The sequence below is a fragment of the Sus scrofa genome, chromosome 1, assembly GCF_000003025.6.
Source record: "Sus scrofa isolate TJ Tabasco breed Duroc chromosome 1, Sscrofa11.1, whole genome shotgun sequence".
NCBI lineage: Eukaryota > Metazoa > Chordata > Mammalia > Artiodactyla > Suidae > Sus > Sus scrofa.
This window is the reverse complement of record NC_010443.5, coordinates 35,328,365-35,349,102: the sequence shown is the minus strand read 5'-3', so window position 1 is coordinate 35,349,102 and position 20,738 is coordinate 35,328,365. Positions and strand designations below refer to the sequence as shown.

The 20,738-nt window shown below is 34.2% G+C and overlaps 1 protein-coding gene across 1 annotated transcript in view; it reads right to left on the bottom strand.

Annotated features, from left to right (window-relative positions):
- The window catches only part of THEMIS (thymocyte selection associated), a 197,501-nt gene extending 181,608 nt beyond the window's left edge, over positions 1 to 15,893 (bottom strand). Inside the window, 1 exon segment of the mRNA XM_021088464.1 lies at positions 15,372 to 15,893. Coding sequence (XP_020944123.1) covers positions 15,372 to 15,462 — 91 coding nt within the window. The 5' untranslated portion in view covers positions 15,463 to 15,893.

Genomic DNA, 20,738 nt, shown 5'->3' with positions numbered 1-20,738 from the left:
TTCGTTAGACATTTTATTTCTCTGGAGTCTCTATGAACCAGTATCAATGTTGTGAATTCATATAAAAAGTGAGAAAAAGTTTTTGTCTTGTTCTAATATTAAAAGCCTATGAAAATGAATAAATGCAAATGAATACAATGCTATAATTTTCAAATTTTCCTGATTTTACTACCATATCCCTGGCTGATAAGACTGAAAAAATTACATTCAATTAGCCATAAAAGAATTATGTCAGCATTAAAACAGGCACACTTTTTGCCATATAAACTCATATATGCATCAAATACATGAAGTCATGTTCACATAATGCATAATTCAGTATGTATCATTATTCAATATATTTATCTAACAGTTTTAGAGTTAATTTTTTAAGGTCATACTTATCAAATTGCAATTGTAATCAGTAACCAGTAATAAGGTACTAAAAGACAAAACAAATGATGTATCTAATACTAGTTATTCCTTATGTATGTTTACTTCACAACTCAATTTGTATAGTCCAACTGCCATCGGTAAATAGCTATAAAATTTCTAAAAGTATTATGGTTTTCTAAGGGTAAGATTCACTATAGATTTTCATAAATTCTTCAGGTAGGCAGAGCAAGGATGAACTTCACTATAAGTTTTATTCCTGGGGCAGAGTTAGGTGAAATGGCAAAGAGGTGATCTTAAAAATAGAAATAATAATTTCATCAGCTACCTCTAAGGATTAAATACCTTTTAAATATAATTAATTAAATAATTTAATAAGGTTAAATATATATGTGTACATATGTACAGATAAATACTAAATTTGTATACAAATGGGCATATATAAAGTTTAATATAACTATGTGTTGTATTAGATATATTCACATATAGATTTATGTATAGACATATACCTATATAAAATGTATTTACACATGTATTACATTTGCTTACATGCCCAAATCTATAAACAAAGATACCTGGCCCATAATAATCCTTCAGTATAGAGAGCTATAATCATAATTAATCATCTACCATAAACTATATGCTAATAGCAAACATTTATCTTGGACACTCCCTCAACCTAATGCTCTAGATCATTCTTTCCACTGATACACTAGCCCACTTTCTCCTCCAACAGAGACTTTTTTTCCTATTTGACCAATTCCTCTTCCAACTACATGGACTATAAAACAATCCCTGAAAAAACGTTTCTTTGACCCATTTACAACTCTGTAATGTTAAACCTGTTAAGTTCACTACTCTCTTTACTTCAGCCGTACATTTTTGGTGGGCTAATGTTCATCTGCATCTGAATGTCCTATAGAAACGTCATACTCATTGGAATATAACTGCACCATGCCTCCATCTCCAAAGGCAACTGCTGCTCTCGTGGTAAGTCTTTCAAGTAATTTTTTTTTTTTGCCATTTCTTGGGCCGCTCCCGTGGCATACGGAGGTTCCCAGGCTAGGGGTCGAATTGGAGCTGTGGCCACCAGCCTACAACAGAGCCACAGCAACGCGGGATCCGAGCCTCCTCTGCAAGCTACACCATAGCTCACGGCAACGCTGGATCCTTAACCCACTGAGCAAGGCCAGGGATTGAACCCGCAATCTCATGGTTCCTAGTCGGATTCGTTAACCACTGAGCCACGACGGGAACTCCTCAAGTAATACTTTTTTTAATCACCTACCTAAGGTTACTTAGTCCAGAAACCGCTGTTTTTTGATATTTTCTGCCTTAAATATCTCAGAAATTCTTTAGTTTTTTCTATAATTTTCAAATTATTTACAAGGAACATGATTTACCTTTACAATTGGAAAAACATATTATAAAAAACAACATCCTTTTATAGGTTCCTATTGATTATAGCAAAAATTCAATATCCTTATATTTCAGAAGCCATTAAAAATATGACCACAGATTATCTGATTACCTATTATTCCCTGAGCTGTTCTTGGGCTGTACTTTGAATTTTCAAATTTTTATAACATTCTAAACACTATTCATTCATTCTGGACAGTTCTTTATTTGCCTGTTCTTCAATATAGGCTGCAGACAAATACATCACCATCTCTTAGTAAGCTTCCTATGACTTTCTGGGTGGAAGTTGTGCTCTTTCCAGTGCTCTCAAAACAGTTTATGTCTTTGAGTACACCTTTTACATTGCATCACTAATGTGGATTAAAAAAAAAAAAATCTACATTCTTTCACTGGCCTAAGGAGTCCTTAAGGACAAGAATCACACTCTATTCATTTTGTAGCAAAAGGAAAGGAGAAATGAAGTGAGGTAGATATACAATTTAAAAGAATAATTTCCATGATTTTAACATATTTTAGCAAGAAAAAGATATATAATATTTAATATATTCCAAACAAAATACTTAAAAACTCGCCTCCCCCAAATATTACTTTTCCAAAAAAGAAAAAATATTTTCATGGTATTTAAAAATTGCTATAAGAGGAGTTACCATTGTGGCTCAGCAGTAACAAACCCAACCAGTGTCCATGAGGACATGGGTTGGATTCCTGGACTTGCTCAGTAGGTTAAGGATCCAGTGTTGCCATGAGCTGCTGTGTAGGTCATGGATTGTCTCAGATCCTATGTTGTCATTGCTGTGGCTGTGACGTAGGCCGGCAGCTGTAGCTCCAATTTGACCCCTAGCCTGAGAACTTCCATATGCCGTGGATGTGGCCCTGAAAAGCAAAAAAAAAAAAAAAAAAAAAAAAGCTATAAGAAACACTTTTAAACATTAGGGGCTCATTTAAGTAATACTATGCTCTAACTTCTGCAAATGTACATGTTTTCATCAATATTCTTTGATAAAGAGTGAGAAGAAATGGCTAATGGAGTTTATACTCATAGTGAAGAGAAGAGTTCTAGCATTGTTTTCATTGTTTTTGCTATTTTAGATGGGTATCTTTAAGTTCCCAATTCTTCTAATAGTAAAACTCTTGCAATATCCAAAAGAGCCATATATGGTTCTCCACCAGTTTCTCTCTGATATCATTTCTGTTCACTCTCCTTCTCCTTCCAGCCTCACTGGTTTCTCAATTTTTCTGAACTACTCCAACACATTCTCACCATGACACTTTGCTAAAGATATTCCCTCAGCTTGGAAAGCCACTCACCCAGCTATCTGTTGATTAACTCCCTCACCTCTCTCAGCTAGAGAGAGCTTGTTGTACCTGAGTCATGCCCAGCATGCTTTGCAACTGTGTAGAATGTTGATTAATTCTTCCATTACTTGGATTTAAGGCTTTAGAAAATTCTAACTCAAATGGATCTTAGATCTAAAGATAAGAGGAAAAATTCTTGTACTAAAAAAAAGAAACAAACTGCAGTAATGGGTTGAATGCATGGATTTGGGGTGCTCAAACCCTGCACATTTCAATGAAAGAACTAGCCCTGGACAGTTATCTTGAAAGATAACATCTAAGCCTTGGAATATCCTGCCAGATAAGAATGTTTTTTTGTATATCTGAGATCTTGGATCACAGCAAATAGTTTGTGCTATCCATGTGATTTATGGTGAATGCTTGTTTTGGCTCACTTGGGGTCCTGGATCATACACTATCACTTGATCTCTAGAAGGCCCAGAGACCCAGTAGCCAAGGTCAGTCACACAAATCCTCCTTGCCTATGTGATTGCTCCTATAAAAATCTTGGACACTAAGGCACAAATGAGCATCCCTAACTGTAAATTCTCTTTCCTTGTTTTGACACATCATCGTTAGGAGATTTAAGCACTACATATGCATCTTCACTGGAACAGGATAACTGGCAGTTCATACCTATTTCCTCATAGATTCTGCCATATATGCCTTTCTCCTTTGCTAGCTTTAGTTTCTATTCTTCCCCTGTGATAAACCATAATTCTGAGTACAATAGCTTTTCTGAGTTCTGTATTTCTAGAAAATCAACAAAACTAGGAGTGATCTGGTAGACCCTCAACACAAAAGAGGAAGAAATTTTTGTGACCTTGAGTTAGGTAACATGATAACAAAAGCATGGGCCCTAAAAAAAAAATGCTCAGTTTATCCAAGCTGGGAGTTCCTGCAGTGGCCCAGCAGACACAAATCTGACTAGTATTCATAAGGATGCAGGTTCGATCCCTGGCCATGCTCAGTGGGTTAAGGATCAGGTGTTGCTGTGAATTGCGGTGTAGGTTGAAGACATGGCTTGGATTGGGCATTGCTGTTGCTGTGGCATAGGCCAGCCACTACAGCTCCAATTCAACCTCTAGCCTGGGGACCTCCATATGCCGCTGGCGTGGTCCTAAAACACCCCCCCCAAAAAAAAGGATAAATTGGGCATTTTCTAAATTTAAATTTTTTTAATTTAAAAATCTTTCTTTTTCAAAAGATAATATTATGAAAATGAAAAGACAAGCCACAGAAGGGAAGAAAATATTTGCAATTATGTATCTGAAAATATTTGCAAATCAAATATCCAGAATACAGAAATAGTTGTTATAGCTCAATAACAAGAGGTCAAAGATTGCCAAAAAAACTGAAGAGATATTTTATTTAAAAATAGACAAATAAACTGCTAATAACGCATAGGAAAAATGCTCAACTTCATTTGTCATTAAGGAAATGCAAATTAAAACTACAATGAGATACTACCGGCTATAATACAAGAGACAGACAGCACCAAGTTTTGGTAAGGATTTGGAGAAACTGGAATTCAAATAAATTGTAAATTGGAATGTAGAATGGTACATTATTCACAACAGCTCCAAAAGGAAAATAAGTGACCTTTACCTCATGTTGAATGAAAAAAAAAAAATGTGGTGTAACCATAAATAAATTTAGCAACAAAAACACACCATAATACTAATATATACTACAACACAGTGAACCTCAAAAACATTATGCTAAGTAAAAGAAGCTAGTTTCAAAAGACTATATACATATAATTTATTTTATATAAAATGTCCAGGAAAGGCAGATTTATAGACAGAAGATCAGTGGTTACCTAAGGTTGAGTTTGTAATAATGATTGGCAAATGGCTCAAGGGATTACCTTGAGGTGATGGAAATGGTCTAAAATTGGTGGTGGATGCAAAACTCCATAAATTTACTAAAAATCATTGAATTGTACACCTATAATGGATGAATTTTATGGTTTTAAGAATTATACATCAATTAAGCTGTAAGACAAATCTAATGGGAAAAGAGAAAAATAAACAATAAGTAACTTACATAATAGATAAGAACACAGTGTTTTGGTTCCATAAAAATGACGAATATAATAAAGAGGATATGGAATATATGGAAGGGGAACAGAAAATTTGCACTATTAAATAGGGTGATCAGGGTTAGGCTCATAGAGAAAGGAGTTAGCCAAGTAGAGGTCTGGTTGAGGAGCTTGCCAGTCCAAAGGAAGAGCATGAGCAAAGCTTTAAGGCAGAAGCATATCTTCCAGTTTAAGGAACAGTGAGAAGGCCAGTGTGGCTGGAAGGAGGAGATCGGTAACCAATAAACTCAGAAAAATAATGGGAGCAAGAAGAGAAAAATATAAGGTATTAATGCCCATTATAATACCCTTATTTTGAGAAAAAATGGGAGAGCCATCAGAGGTTCTTTAATGTTATAGAGACTACAGAGGAGTGTTATAATCTGATATACTATTTAAAAGCATGACTCTGGGGAGTTACATCATAGCACAGTGGAAACAAATCCCACTAGTATCCATGAGGACACAGGTTCAATCCCTGGCCTCCGTCAGTGGGTTAAGGATATGGCGTTGCTGTGAGCTGTGGTGTAGGTCTCAGATGCAGCTCGGATCCTGCATTGTCGTGGCTGTGGCTGTGGCTGGCAGCTGTAGCTCCAAGTCTATGATCCCTAGCCTGGGACTTCCATAAAAAAGCATGACTCTGGATGCTATGAGAATAAACTTTAGGAATGAAAGAGCAGAAGTGGAAGACCAGTTAGGTAGCTATTTTGATAGTCCTGGCAATAAGTTATGATGGTTTGAGACAAAGGGGTAGATGAATATTGCAGTGTGTGATGATATTCTGGATAAAGCATGGAGGAAAAAAATTGGCATCAATTTTTCTCCATTTAAAAGTTAATTCACACTTTCTTAAAAATTAGAATACATCAAAATAATGATCATTTCTCTGTGTTTGATGAAGCTACTGGATATATGTGCTTCCGCATTTTCCAAATTTCCAGCCATGTGCACATAATATTTTTATAGAGCAAAATAGAATTTTTTCAATATCCAGTTCATTGAACAAGATCATCATGCAAACAAACCTGGTTTATTGCCAATATTTTAAGTCAACATGAAAATGGTTACATATTAAAGTAAATGTAATAAACAGTAATGTTAGCAATATGGAGAATAGTCAAAGAAACAACAGATATTTCCTGAATACAGAGCAGTGAACTCACTTTCCTATAAATATGTGGTAACCATATTAGCAATCAGTAATTTTCCCGGCATTATATGACTCTCTTCAGAATATGTCTAATGTCTAATTTTTAATTGATAATAAGTGCAGTTCCAATTATAATAAATATAACTTGCATCAATAAGGTAAGTTTGATATGCTGAGATAACAAACAACCTCAAATTCTCAGAGATTTAAGTAATAAAATATATTTTATTTTACTACATGTTCAATTCAAGTGAGTGAGAGCAGGGTCTCTAATAATTATGGTCACTATGGGACCTCAGCTGTCAAAGGTTCTATTTTGACATGGTCTATCTACCAGGATGAAATATGTTAAATTATGAACTAGCTCTTAAAGCATCTGCCCCCAAATGATACACACCTATCTTCCATGTTCATTACAATGGCCAATGCAATTGGCCACAAAAGAGTCAGGAAGTCCAGTTCTTTGATGTACTCAAAAAAATAGGATCCATCGTGGCATGGTAACGATCGAAAATGAGGGGGGTTGGCCAGGGTCGATGGGGGGAGTGGGTGGTGCGAGGCTCGAGGTTCTGGTTGGAGGGTGTACATCGACAATAGTAACTCATATGGCAGAAAAATAGCACAACAACAACAAAAAAAAAAAAAAATAAATAAATAAAAAATAAATATATTGTGGACTTATTAATGATGGCCACAAATAACAAATGCTGGAGGGGGTGTGGAGAAAAGGGAACGCTCCTGCACTGTTGGTGGGAATGGAAGCTGGTACAACTGCTATGGAGAACAGTATGGAGATACCTTAGAAAACTATACACATAGAACTACCAAATGACCCAGCAATCCCACTCTTGGGTATATATCCAAACAAAACTTTCCTTAACAAAGACACATGCACCTGCATGTTCATTGCAGCACTATTCACAATAGCCAAGACATGGAATCAACCCAAATGTCCATCACGGATGATTGGATTAGGAAGATGTTGTATATATACACAATGGAATACTACTCAGCCATTAAAAAAGAACAAAATAATGTCATTTGCAGCAATATGGATGGAACTGTCATACTGAGTGAAGTAATTCAGAAAAGAAATACAAATACCATATGATATCACATATCTGGAATCTAATATACAGCACAAAGGAAACTTTCCACAGAAAAGAAATCATGGACTTGGAGAATAGACTTTTGGTTGCCAAGGGGGAAGGGGAGGGAGTGGGATGGATTGGGAGATGGGGTTAATAGATGCAGACTATTGCCTTCAGAATGAATTAGCAATGAGACCCTGCTGTGTAGCACTGGGAACTATGTCTAGTAACTTATGATGGAGCATGGTAATGTGAGAAAAAAGAAGGTACACATGTATGTGTAACTGGGTCACCATGCTGCACAATAGAAAAAAAAAGGTAAAAACTAAAAAAAAAGAAAATATATATGATGCATATCATAATTATTCATGATAACTTAATCAGTACTTTAATATAGGGTTTGTGATGGTAATTACATTATCTACCAACAGGGATCTCTAAATTGGGCCACACCATTGAGTTAAAGGTATGAGATAAGAGAAGAAAATATTAGAGTTTCAATTCATATTCATTTTTACATAAAACAAATGAAATTAAACTATTCTAATATTTAATATAAATTCTTCCTAAATTTTAATTTTAAATGTATTGGTATCTAATAATAAAAAATCTTAATTTATTCTTTCATCAGATCATCACATGACACACATAGTCAACAATGTATTGAGACAGTTTGGGAATTCCAAAAAACAAGAATTCAAAGAATTGTACTAATTCATTCATTTACTTGCATTACTTTCATATAGTGGATTTTATATCTAGCAAGTTATTTTAAGAATTGTTATAATCTAATTTTAACTACAGTAACTCTCACAAAATAGACAATAACTTTGTAAGATGCCTACAAAGACACTTGTGAATTGAAAATTGCAGAGCATATCAACAAAAAAATAGAATGACACTTCTATTTCTAGAACTAACTTGTCATCAGCTACATACAATTGCTGTCTAAAGAAACTACTATAATCAGATTTATGAAGGAAATTATAAATAATACAAAAAGAATGTGTAATATATGTATGTATGACTGAGTCACTTTACAGCAGAAATTGGCACAACATTATAAATCAACTATACTTTAATTTTAAAAAAAGTTATTTTACGTATGGATTGAGGGACATCAATATTAATGATAAATCTTCCCTAAGCATATATTTAATATTGTTCATATATGCTATATATTGGATCTTTATAAGGTATCTTTAAGAGCTATTATTAAAAACAAGTACTGAAATAAATACATTAGAGCCAGGTCCTTGAATCACTCTATCACATGATATTAAATCAACTTTTTTACAAATATTGAAGCATGCAGTAATGGAAAGATTTATATTTTCAATAATGTTCAATAATAATTAATACTATAAATTTCAGTTTTGTGAGATAAAATGGGTTTATTACTAATAAAAAATTAAATTCTTTAAAATATTATCAGTTTTATCTTTATCCTCTTACAATTTTTATTATTGTATATGCTTTAGAATGCCCATAACTATCAATAAAGAAATTGATATATTAAGGTACATGCTCATTTTTTCTCCCTGACAAGATTTATGATCAAGGTCCTAGTCAATCAGGTCATAAATGGGGCATTTCAGCCATGAGCTCACTCTGTGACCAAAACTGATTTTTCAGTTGTCTACTTGAAATTTCCACTTGAGATAAATAACAGATATGCGTTCTCCACCAAAGGTCTCCTTCCTTCACAGCTGCTTCACAACTCTGTCAAAGGCACACACATTTAGGTGAAAGTCCTCCCATTCATCCTTTAGTCTTCTTCCTCACACCCATATCAAATCCACTGGCAAGTCCTGACATTTCAATCTTCAAAGCATACCCAAAATTGGTCATTTCCTTTCCAACTGAATCAAGGCCCGAGCCTCATCTCCCACCACCCTTCTTCTCAATTGCCCGCTTCATCCTCACTGGTTTCCTCTTTGTTTCTTAATTATATGAAGAAAGCTTATTATGTGGTTTGCACCTACTCTGTTCTCAGCAGAAATGTTCCTCCAGATATGTACAAGGCTTATTTTCTCAATTTACTCTGATCTCTGCTCAAATTTCATCTCATTAGAGATATCTGCCCTGATCTCTATCAAAAGATCATCTCTTCCCTCTGTTTTACTTTAACTCTCTATTTAGTTCTTCATGGTACTCGTACATACAATTTAAATCTGTTAGTTGTTTGTCATTTGTTCCAGCCATCGGAATATAACCTCTGATAGAGTAGGGTGCTTTTCTTTTTTCTCTTGCTATGATTCTAGCCTCTTGAACAATACCTGATAATGTGTTGTTATTTACATAAGGTAGTTCATGCTGAGGCTCACTTGACATTCGTCTATAAAACATGCTGCCATGATCATTGCAACATAATAATTTTTGCTTTTTGTAATTATATTTTAGGGTAATTTCTAGAGGTCAGGTGTTTATGCACATGTTATATGTGGATGCACATTGCCCAGCTGAGACCTAGAAAGTCGGTAACAGTTTACATACCCACCAACCATGACTCCCTCCATATCAGCACATTCATGACTACATTGGGTTTTGTGAATCTTCTTAACACCTGTGACCTAAGAAGTGATTAGAAGGGATTTATTGCTTTATTTGCATTTTATTTTTAGTAAATTTTAAAAGTTTTTATGTGATTCTGGCACAAATGTGCTACTTTTATATCTTTTTCCCATTTTAAAACTTTGCATTTGTATTTGTTTGTTGTTATTTAATAATTCTTTATATAATTAGGATATTTACATTCCATCTTATATATATTGTGAAAACTTTCTCAGTTTGTAGTTTGTCTTTCATCTACATTTGAGTATTTTTTCCAATAAGGAAGTTTTCTATTTTACAAATTCAATTTTTTCCTTTTTTAAAGATCCCTAGTTTACTATTCTTCTCTGGTTACTTGGAGTATTTTTACTGACTTTTAATAATTTTTCTCTGTATATAACTTACATTGGGGTGTGTAGCAGTAGTGGAATTCAAATTAGTTTTATTTTTTAGAAATGTTCGATCAGTTTTCTTCATAATATGCCAACATTGTGGTAGTCACAATAATAATAGTTAAAATTTACTGCAAGATTTCTATAGGACAGCTATCTTGATGTTTTATATGCAACAGCTCAATTAATCTTCACATCCACCTCCAAGGTTATGATGAAGCCCTATTTTTCCTAAGGACAAAGCAAATACTGAACCTTGTAAGTTGACCATGAAATCACCTCTCATGTGAGGACCCAGGAGGCTGAGCCCTCAGTTTGTAATCTGCAGATCTATGCCTCATCTCAGTAGGACAACTTAGTAAGTACCCAAGCAACAGAGTATTGAGAGTATCATGCTGCCTATTATCAATGTTGTTGTAAATTGGGAGCATTCCAATCCAGTATCACAGAACCTTACATGACTTCCTGTCACCCTTCTCAGGTTTGCTCAAACCTCCATTCCCTCAAAATGTCCTCTCATGAAGTCACCACCACAGCATGGGTAAAGCCTGGTTCCACTGACTGCACTGACTGACACAGAGCAGAAAGAGGAGGAGGAATATGTTCCCTTGCACTTAAAAAAGAGATACCCCAAAATGGAAATAAATGTTTAGAAAAAAATTTTTTAAAAAAAACTGGAGTAGCAATATGATTATCAAAATAGAACTTAAAATTATATAGGAAAAAGAATGATAATAGAGTAATAGGATTAACATAAGTGCATGCAACAATTCAACCTCAAAAATAAGATGAAACAAAAGATACAAATGAGGAGTGAACAAGAAAAATGAACTACTGAAGGACTATTTCATATGGTCCTCTGAGAAAATAATAGATAAAGCAGACAAAAAATAAGCAGTGAGAGCAAGATCTGAATAAAACAAAAATTCAAGCTATTTGGTATATATAGAGAGATACTGTACTAAACAAAAAACATGCTTTATTGAGCACATATGAAATATTTCCAAATTAGGACATGTTGAATACCGTAAAGGAAGCCTGAGTCAATTTCAAAGAAATAACAATATAATACAGATAGTTGTTCTATAACAACATACAACATAATTAATAACTAAAAGCAAAAAAACAACTAAAGGAACTTTTATAGTATCAGTAAATAAAATAGTCATTGGATTTAAAAGGAAAAATTGTACTTACAATTGAGTAGTAGTGAAAATACTACAGGGAAAAATAGATGGGAAACAGTCCAAGAAATCTTTAGAGAAAAAATATAGGTTTAAACATATTTATCAAGGACCAAGACATGTTTTTAAAATGACTAATTTAAGCTAGGAAGGTAGAAAAGGAGCAAGAGAGCAGAGAACAAAAGAAAACAATGAAGATTAAGTCAGAAATCAAAGAGAGAAGAAAAACAACAGAGAATTTTAACAAAACCCAACTTCTTACATCCATCCAAAAAATTCCATGTCCAATAGTTCTTACAGGAGAATTCTACCAAATTTTAAGGAAGAGGTTAAAGTCTATTTCTTTTTTTTTGCAAGTGCCTCAGAAAGAAGAAAAACAGAATCTATATAGCTCACTTTAGAAAGTTAGCGTTAAATCTTGAATTTTAAAAGACAGGTCTATTAGCTCATTTCAGTTATGATCAAATGTAAAAATCTTAAATATAATATCAAACTCCTACACTGTATTTCAAATATATATACATAATATGAAAGGATTCTTCAATTTGAAAAAATTTCAAAATTAATTTAGATTAGAAGATTTGAAGAAAAAACCACATTATCTTAGTCAATGATAAAGAATTAAGTTCAATACCTATTTATTATAAAAACACCTGGAAAGAAAGGAATATATAGGAACTTCCTTAATTTAGTGAAGATCAATGGATCAGAAGACTTCATTTAAATTGATGTCAATCTCTCTAAACCAATGCACTGCTAATAATAAGTTGGGAGAACATGAATAATGGTTCTCAAATTTGGCTGCATTTTTAATCATCAGGGAGATTTCTTATAAATTGATGCCTCAATACTTACATAATTAAATCCTTACTTTTTCAAGGACAAAGCCAACTGAAACTAATACAGTGTTACATTGTTATTATTTGCTATTTTAGGGTCATACCCATGGCATATGGAAGTTCCCAGGCTAGGGGTCGAATCAGAGCTACAGCTGCTGGCCTACGTCATAGACACAGCAATGCAGGATCCGAGCCATGTCTGTGACCTACACCAAAGTTAAAAGCAACACTGGATCATTAACCCACTGAGTGAGGCCATGGATCCCTGTCGGGTTTGTTAACTACTGAGCCATAAGGGGAACTCCCTATAATGTTATATATTATATCTAAATTAAACCTCAATCATTTCTTAATTTTAAAAAAGACTGATAATATCAAGTATTGCCAAGAATATGAATTAGTTAGAACTCTCATATTCTGCCAGTAGAAATGTAAAGTAGTATGAGTACATAGGAAACTTGTCTTCCATTCCCTACCAAGGCTGAACATATGTATACTCTGTGACATGGCAATTCTGTTTGTATACCCAACTGAATGTATACACATATGAACACACATGTACAAGAATGTTCATGACAATGCTACTGCTGACATCCCAAAACTAGAAATAATCCAAATGTCCATTAGCAGTAGAATGGATAAATTATGATATATTCATCCACTCGAATAAATTACACACACTGAAATGAAAAAAAAAAACTGTACAGAATAGCATGGATTAATGTCACAAAGATTGTTGAACATATATGCCAACTATAAGGGTACATATTATAATGTTCCATTAACATAAAGTTCATAAATGATAACATTTACTCTGGGTGAGGATGATGGATAATGACCGAGGAAAGGCACAAGGTGGAACTTCCGATTACTAAAACTTCTATTTCTTGATTGCAATGGTGGTTACATGAGTGTGCTTACTTTGTGCAGATTCACCAAGTGTATGCTTTTTTCTCATAACTGAGGTATAACATAATTGTAAAGTATTAAAATATAAATCTAAACACACAGAGAGAGATACTAGGCTCTTTTGTAAAACAATGTAAAATGTTAATTCTTCCCAAATCAATCTATAAAATCAATATATTCCAATTTAATTATAGTTGATTTTTTTAATGTAATCAATTGATTTCATTAAAAACATGTTTGAAAGGTCTATGAAGAGCCATATCAATTTAGAATAAAGGAATAAAAACAAGGAATTGGTTTATACATGAACAATATATTACCACTTATTCCAGAGCCATAGTTACAACAATAATGACTTTGACACAACTGAGAAAACACAGACTAACGAAATGGAAGAGATATTTTAGAGACAGAACAACCCAGATGTGAGCATATAATATAATTTAAAAACAGCAACACAAATCAAAGGGGAAAGGATAGCTAACTTAGTAAATGGTGCTGGGAAATTATAATTATATGGAAAAAAATAAAAATTGGATTCCTCTGCATTTCATGGCATTGCTTAAACATTAAATTGATGTATAAAACTGTAAAGTTGATATAAAATAACAGAGGAAGTATCTTTGTACACCCAACATGAAGAACTTTCTTATGTGAAACCTCAAGAGCACAAAAACCATGAGAAAACAATGACTTGGGGCTTGCTTAAGAACAAAGACAAATTACATAATATTGTATAAATGGAGAAATATGGTCTGATTCAAAATAATCAATTTACAAATGTATTAAACAAAATAATCTATACTAAGCTGATGGCTGCCTCCATCAATTCCTTGCCTGCAGGTATGTGTAGTGTGTCTGTGCATGTGTGAACTGGATCTGATATTTGTCAATCTTTGTATTATTTCCTCATATAATATCTAAAAAATTCTTTCACTTATAAACAGGAAAGATTTGCCTACCAATAGATTTTTTTTTTTTTTTTTGTCTTTTTTAGGGCTGCACCATGGCATATGGAGGTTCCCAGGCTAAGGGTCTAATCAGAGCTGTAGCTGCTGGCCTACACCACAGCCACAGCAATGTAGGATCTGAGTCGCATCTGCGACCTACATCACAGCTCATGGCAACGCCAGATCCTTAACCCACTGAGCAAGGCCAGGGATCAAACCGGCAACCTCATGGTTTCTAGTCTGATTCGTTTCCACTGTGCCACGATGGGAACTCCTCCTGTCTAGCAATAGTTATTTTCCCAGTAGTTTGTATGGATTTAATTATACCACTGCCTCAATTCTACCACTCTTGGAACCAGAAATATATATTTGCCCAGAACATGACTCTGTCTTGAATGTATTCAAACCACTGCTTAATGAGTCTAGGATATTTGCTGTAGGTCTTAATGCTCTTTTACTGTATTACTATAATAAGTCACACCAAAGCACACTAACTTATTCAATGATCTTAGTTGAACACTGACTTTTCAACATAGATTTTTTAAAATTATCTTGTAATTAGTAAACATTAATTTCTATACCTTCAAAAAAGAATGTCATTATTTAAGAAATTAGAAGTTAGGTCACTACAGAAAAAGTGAGAGAAGTACCGATACAAAGCAACATTTAAAAGTGGTTAAGAGTTTGGTGAATTTTTCTTTCTAAATGCTCTGTTTTTAATAGTTGCTTTTTAAAAAAAAATATTTTCATATTCCAGAAACATAAATATGGATAACAACTTTTCACTCTTGGATTACAACCAATTTCAAAGAAAAGGCAAAAATAATTCATTATTCATGTTGAACTATTTGAAGGCCTACAAAATGCTCAAGAAGCTTTACTCAATTCTACTATCCACCCAAGAGTCCTATCCAGTTTCTCTGTTCTCCAGCACTGTTGGGTCTTGACCATTCCTTGGGTAATTACTTTCTCTGGTGACCCCCTTTCCTTTAACAAAACTCATATTCTCTGTTAAAAATTTCTCCTAAAATTCCCAAGAGTACATAGATCTTATGAGCACTTTCTAGCCAGCCAAGAGATAAGAATGTGCTTACCTTCAAAATAGATGCCTGACTGGATTTCCAGGACCCTGGGGAGAGTCCTGAGGTCAAGGGAGTGGATGAATTCTTCCAAAGACAATGCCATTGCTTTGGCTTGGGTCTTGTGCAGACCTGGTACTTAGAGAAGCTTTTGGCTTCTGGGTGTCACTTGTCTGCAACTGCAGTCCCAGCTCATCATTCCTTCCTCAGGCAGGCAGGAATGTTACACTCAAGCCCAAATTGGGTTAGAATAGCTCTATGTGCTGAGGGCAGTAAAGAGGGAAGGAGGTGGCAGGAGACAAAAGGTGTTATAGCTCTTTTTAGTTCTCTTTGTGGCTTCATTTCCTTCTAACACTAAAGTAGAACAGGATGGGGGTGGGTGAGCCTGTCTGAACAGACACTGCCAAAAGACCAAGAATTGTGAAGTAGCTCTCTTCATCTGTTGCTGGTCCAGGTGTGTATCTATAGCAGGGCTAGGCTGTTTGAGGTCAGGGTTTCTTGTGGTTTGTTGACTAGGAAAGAATAGGGATTCAGGACTAAAGTCTAATCTTAAAAAGGGCACCATGTTAATTCTTTACCTCTTTAGTTCACTTCTAAAGTTTGGCTCTGCGCCTTATTTGCATATTCTCTGTGCTTTTATATTAAATTTGGTTACGAAAGTGCTTTGTGTCAGCTCTTTTCGAAATCTGATACTCAAGAGAGAGAGAGAGGACTGAAACTACTTTTTATTCTTCTACATTAAAAAATTTGCTGAATTTTAAAGGAGGGTGGGGAGGGATGCAAAGTGATACAGTAAATTAATATGAATTTTCTAATCTCCGCACTGTAGTGAAAGTATCTAAATTCACTGCTAGGAAACCTGAATTTCACGGGTTTAGCTCTGCTTTTGACTTATAGGTGACATTGGCTTTGTCTTCTCTGTCCTTCATTTGTCTCATTTATTTCACAGAGAAAAAGTTAGAGTCAAATAAATTATACAATTTCTCCCAAGGCCAAAATTCTACACTTCTGATCATGAGGTCCAAATTTTCAAGAGGTGGGGTGGGGATGACCAAAGTCAAAAGAAGCAAGAGAAGCCTCATAAAAAGTAAATCACTTAAAAATCCTCCCCTTCTCTGTTCATTGTATTTAGCTGAGATAATGTTTTAGAGCTAGAGTATACAATTCAAGGCATGATTTTCTAAATCTCCTTAAGGTTGACTAAAAGAAGATTGGTTGGTATAAATACAGGTGAAAGATGCTAAGAAGCTGCACATTCTCCTTATAAATTGGATTCCAGGCTCCCTGTCTAGAAACTGTTTTAGCCTTCGGCTGCAATGAACATAGCCAGATAGAGAGGGTCAGGGTATATCCCAGCTGCACCATTTTCTTCACATAAATGACCTAGGAAAATAAAAACACTGCCTTAAAAACACTGCCTTATTTTGATCTTGGGCTTATAAAATGCTTTCAGCTCTTAGAAACATATTTGACACTTGCAATAATTTGCCTGGCTTCATTTCTTTCTTTACAAAGCTAAAATTTATAAAGTCAGATCAATAATTTTTCACCAGTAGCTTCTACTTTCTCACTTGCAACTTTTTTGCTCAGAAATCCTCTAAACTTGATTAGTCTGCCTTCTGCACCCCTTCTCCCAAGTTTAGGCCTCTCAATGGACTGCAAACATTGTTTATAGCCTAAGAGTGTACATGGTTGATACATGAAAAGAGCTACTATGGACTGCTCCTTAAAAATCGTACATCTCTTAGGATTGGTGCCACAGCAAATTTCATTTGATATTTAATCCAAATTAGACTTCACTTGATTTTTTAAAAGATTTTCCCAAGTCAAATTCTTATCCTTCTAGCCAAAGAAGCCATTTCAAAATATTAACATTTTTTTTAAAATTATCTTTGCTACTCCTGCTTCTGCTCTTTCAATAGATGTTCCTCCTCCCTTTCTGTTACATTCTGCTTCTTTATATTCCCAATATTCATTAATGGCACTACCATTCTCTTAGCTTCTCAAGCCACAGGCTGCATCATGGGAGATGCCATATTCAGCCTTCAAATCCCTGGAACACTAGAGGTGGCAATAATCAATATCACTCACTCTGTTCTTGCTCTGTATCCTTACTCTTACTGCTTTAGTCCAGCTTATAATTACTTCTGACACAGCAGGCAAAGAAATCTTCACATGAACAGCCTCAATAAAACTGACAAGTAAGAATGTTAAGAGGGTACTTGAACAATCAGGTAGTAAAATGGATGATTAAAATTTAATAACTGAAACAGCAGATTATTTTTCAGTTGTAATAATAGATTGCGAGAATTTGGAAACAATCCAAAGCATCGCCAACTAAAGATGGTCCCTCCCCACCCAGTTCCATAAGAATTGAGTCCGCCACTGCAGTTGCTGATCTTTAAAACACCCTGAAAGGAGTTCAGGATGGAAATCAGGAATGAGGCACTCTGTGCTCCAGAAAAACTGGCAGAACAGGCCTTAAAATAGTTAGACATTTTCAGGAGAAAAATTTGACAAACCAATATATTGCATCTTCCCATACTTAGAAAAACTCTAAAGTAATTAACTGAGATAGCTGTTCCTTATGACTATCAGCAACCATTCCACTGAGATGTGTGCTTGACTGTATATAGTCGCTTCTCCAGAAATCACATATATGCTGACCTCCCTTGGCCTGCATCCTCAGCACAGTTCCTCAGAGCTATCTGAGAGTCTCCTGAGCTACAGTCCTCAGTAAGTCCTCAGATAAAAGTGAAACTCACAGCTCTCCCATTTTGCATTTTTATTTTAGCTAACAGTATAAATAATAATTTACCATATGAAAAGGATAAAACTCCAGAGCAGTAGGAAAAATATTCAACAAATAGTTGTTAAATAATTTTTAACATAAAAGTTTCCCAAAATCCTATGCAACGAAATTATAAATTGAAAGCCTAAATAAAAATAAACCAAGGGAAAAATAGAAAAATGTCTGGAGAAGGTCAGGAAAGAACTAAGAACTAAGCATCAGTGGAAGTTTTAAAGGAAAGACTAATAAATTTGACAACAGACATTAGATTAAAATTAAAATTATTCTAAATGGCAAGCCCAATAACTCTTATATCTGAGATACCCATGCGTTTGCTTTAAGGACCTCTTCTTTTGTTTTGTTTTGTTTTGTGATATTCTTTCTTATCTTAGATTTTTTTTTTTAATTAAAATTCTGGAGTTCTCATTGTTTTTCTCCCCAGGGAGGGTAACTTCTCATTTTATCTGAAGCTAAAATGGGGCATCTCACCTTAAGTCCAGTCAGAGATTGAACTAAATTTAGTCTGGGGTTCAGTTTGTGTGAAGCCAATTTCATTTATAGTCAACTCTCTCTTTAGGGAGCAGACCTCAGAGGCCTCTGCTGCAGGTACAGGACGTCTACTGGAGCTCCACCCTCCTTCTTGAAAGTCCTGTCTTCGCAGCTCTATGAGGCTGAAAAGCCCTGCCGACTTCTTCAGATTTCAGTTAGAAATCTTACAGAAGAAGATTTCTAACTGCTGTCTCACACAGTCAACCCTGTACTGCTTCTGAACTGGCCAAACCTTGAAAGGGAAACATGCTGAACAACTCATTTCTCTGAGTTTTCTGAGTTTCTCTAGATGCTTTGCTAGCCCCAAATTCCAATTTTTGCCTCCCTACCTATGTGCAACTTCTAAAGACTCAACTCAACTTCCTTCCTCCTGAACCACCACTTTTTTGCTTTGCTTCTTGGCCTCTCTTGGTGTCAATTCCTAATCCTCACATGCATGGAGGGGGAAAGAAGTGTAGAATATTGGATTCCCCTCACTTTGTGTTTCCCTGCTTTTCAGGATCTTGGCCCCTCAAGTCCCGACTGCCATGATAGCTCTCCTGTTCCTTAAAACATACTTTTAAAAATCATCCATTCTCAAGTTGTCCTTGGTAGGAGAGTTGGTCAAATCCAAGCTCTTAGGCAGAAACAGCAATCCTTAAATATTTTTATTTTGCATGAATAATAAGTAATCTTTATAGATCAAGGACAATAATTCATTATTTGAAGTAGTTCTTCTATTTTCTTAAAGCTCTTTTTTGATTTACAGAAGTATTTCTAATGTCTGTTGTCAAATTTATTATAGTCTTTTCCTTTAAGAGTTCCACTGATGCTTAGAAATAGTTCTTTCCTTACTTTCTCCCGACATTTTTCTATTTTTCCTTTGGTTTATTTTTATTTATTTAATTGTTCCATTTATATAAATTTAATTTTGTTGCACAGAATTTTGGGAAACTTTTATTTTTAAAATTATTTAACAACTATTCATTGAATGAAACAGGAATTGGAGACTTTCCAAAGCTGAAAAAGACATCTATCCACAGACTGAGAATTGCTAAGGAGGGTAAATATAAAGAAAAAACACATCAAAGAATATCATACTGAAACTTTTAAAAACTAAAGTCAAAGAGAATATCTTAAATGTAATATAAAGGGGGGAAAATTATCATCTTCACAGGATCAACAAAAAGACTAGAGCTGACTTATTAACAAAAACCAATAAAGCCAGAATACATGAAACAGAATCATTAAAATGCTGAAAGAAAATAACTATCAACTTAAAATTCTACAACCAGAGAAAATAATCTGTGAAAGTTAAAGCAAAATAAAGACATTTTCAGAAAACAAAAACCAGGATAATATGTCTTCAGTAGACCTGCACTAAAAGAAATTCTAAAGAGTATTTTTCAAGTAAAAGAAAAATGGTACCAGACAGAAAGAAAAGAAATGCAAGAAGGAATGAAAAGGATAAAATACACGGGTTAACTGAATAAATATTGATGGTACAAAACTATAATTTTAATGGTTGAATAAGTTTAAAATATACGTGAATTATGTATAGTTCATGCAGTATATAGCAATATATAACAATAATGTAAAAGAAAGAACTGGTAAATGAGTTAAAACATTCCAAGTTTCTAGCCTTCTAGAGAAGTTGTAAAAGTAATCATTAGCAATAGACTGAAATAAGGAAGCATGTTACAATAGACTGAAATAGGGATGCATGTACAACATCTAGGAAAACCACTAAAAATACCGTAAATAAGTTAATAAAATAAACTCAAATATATTATTTATCGAATTTAAATTAATATACAAATATCAAATAATTTAATAATCTGAGTAATAAATTAATACTAGCAGACAGCATTTTGAAAATATATGTTGTTTAAAATATATATACTTTAATTATAAATATATATATATATATATATATATATATATAGGAAGCTTAAAGGTAAAGGGATGAGAAAAGATATGTCAAGAAAAATAAGCTCAGGAGACTACACTAATGTCAAGTAAAGCAGATTTAAAGACAAAAGCATTATTAAACATTAAAGGTA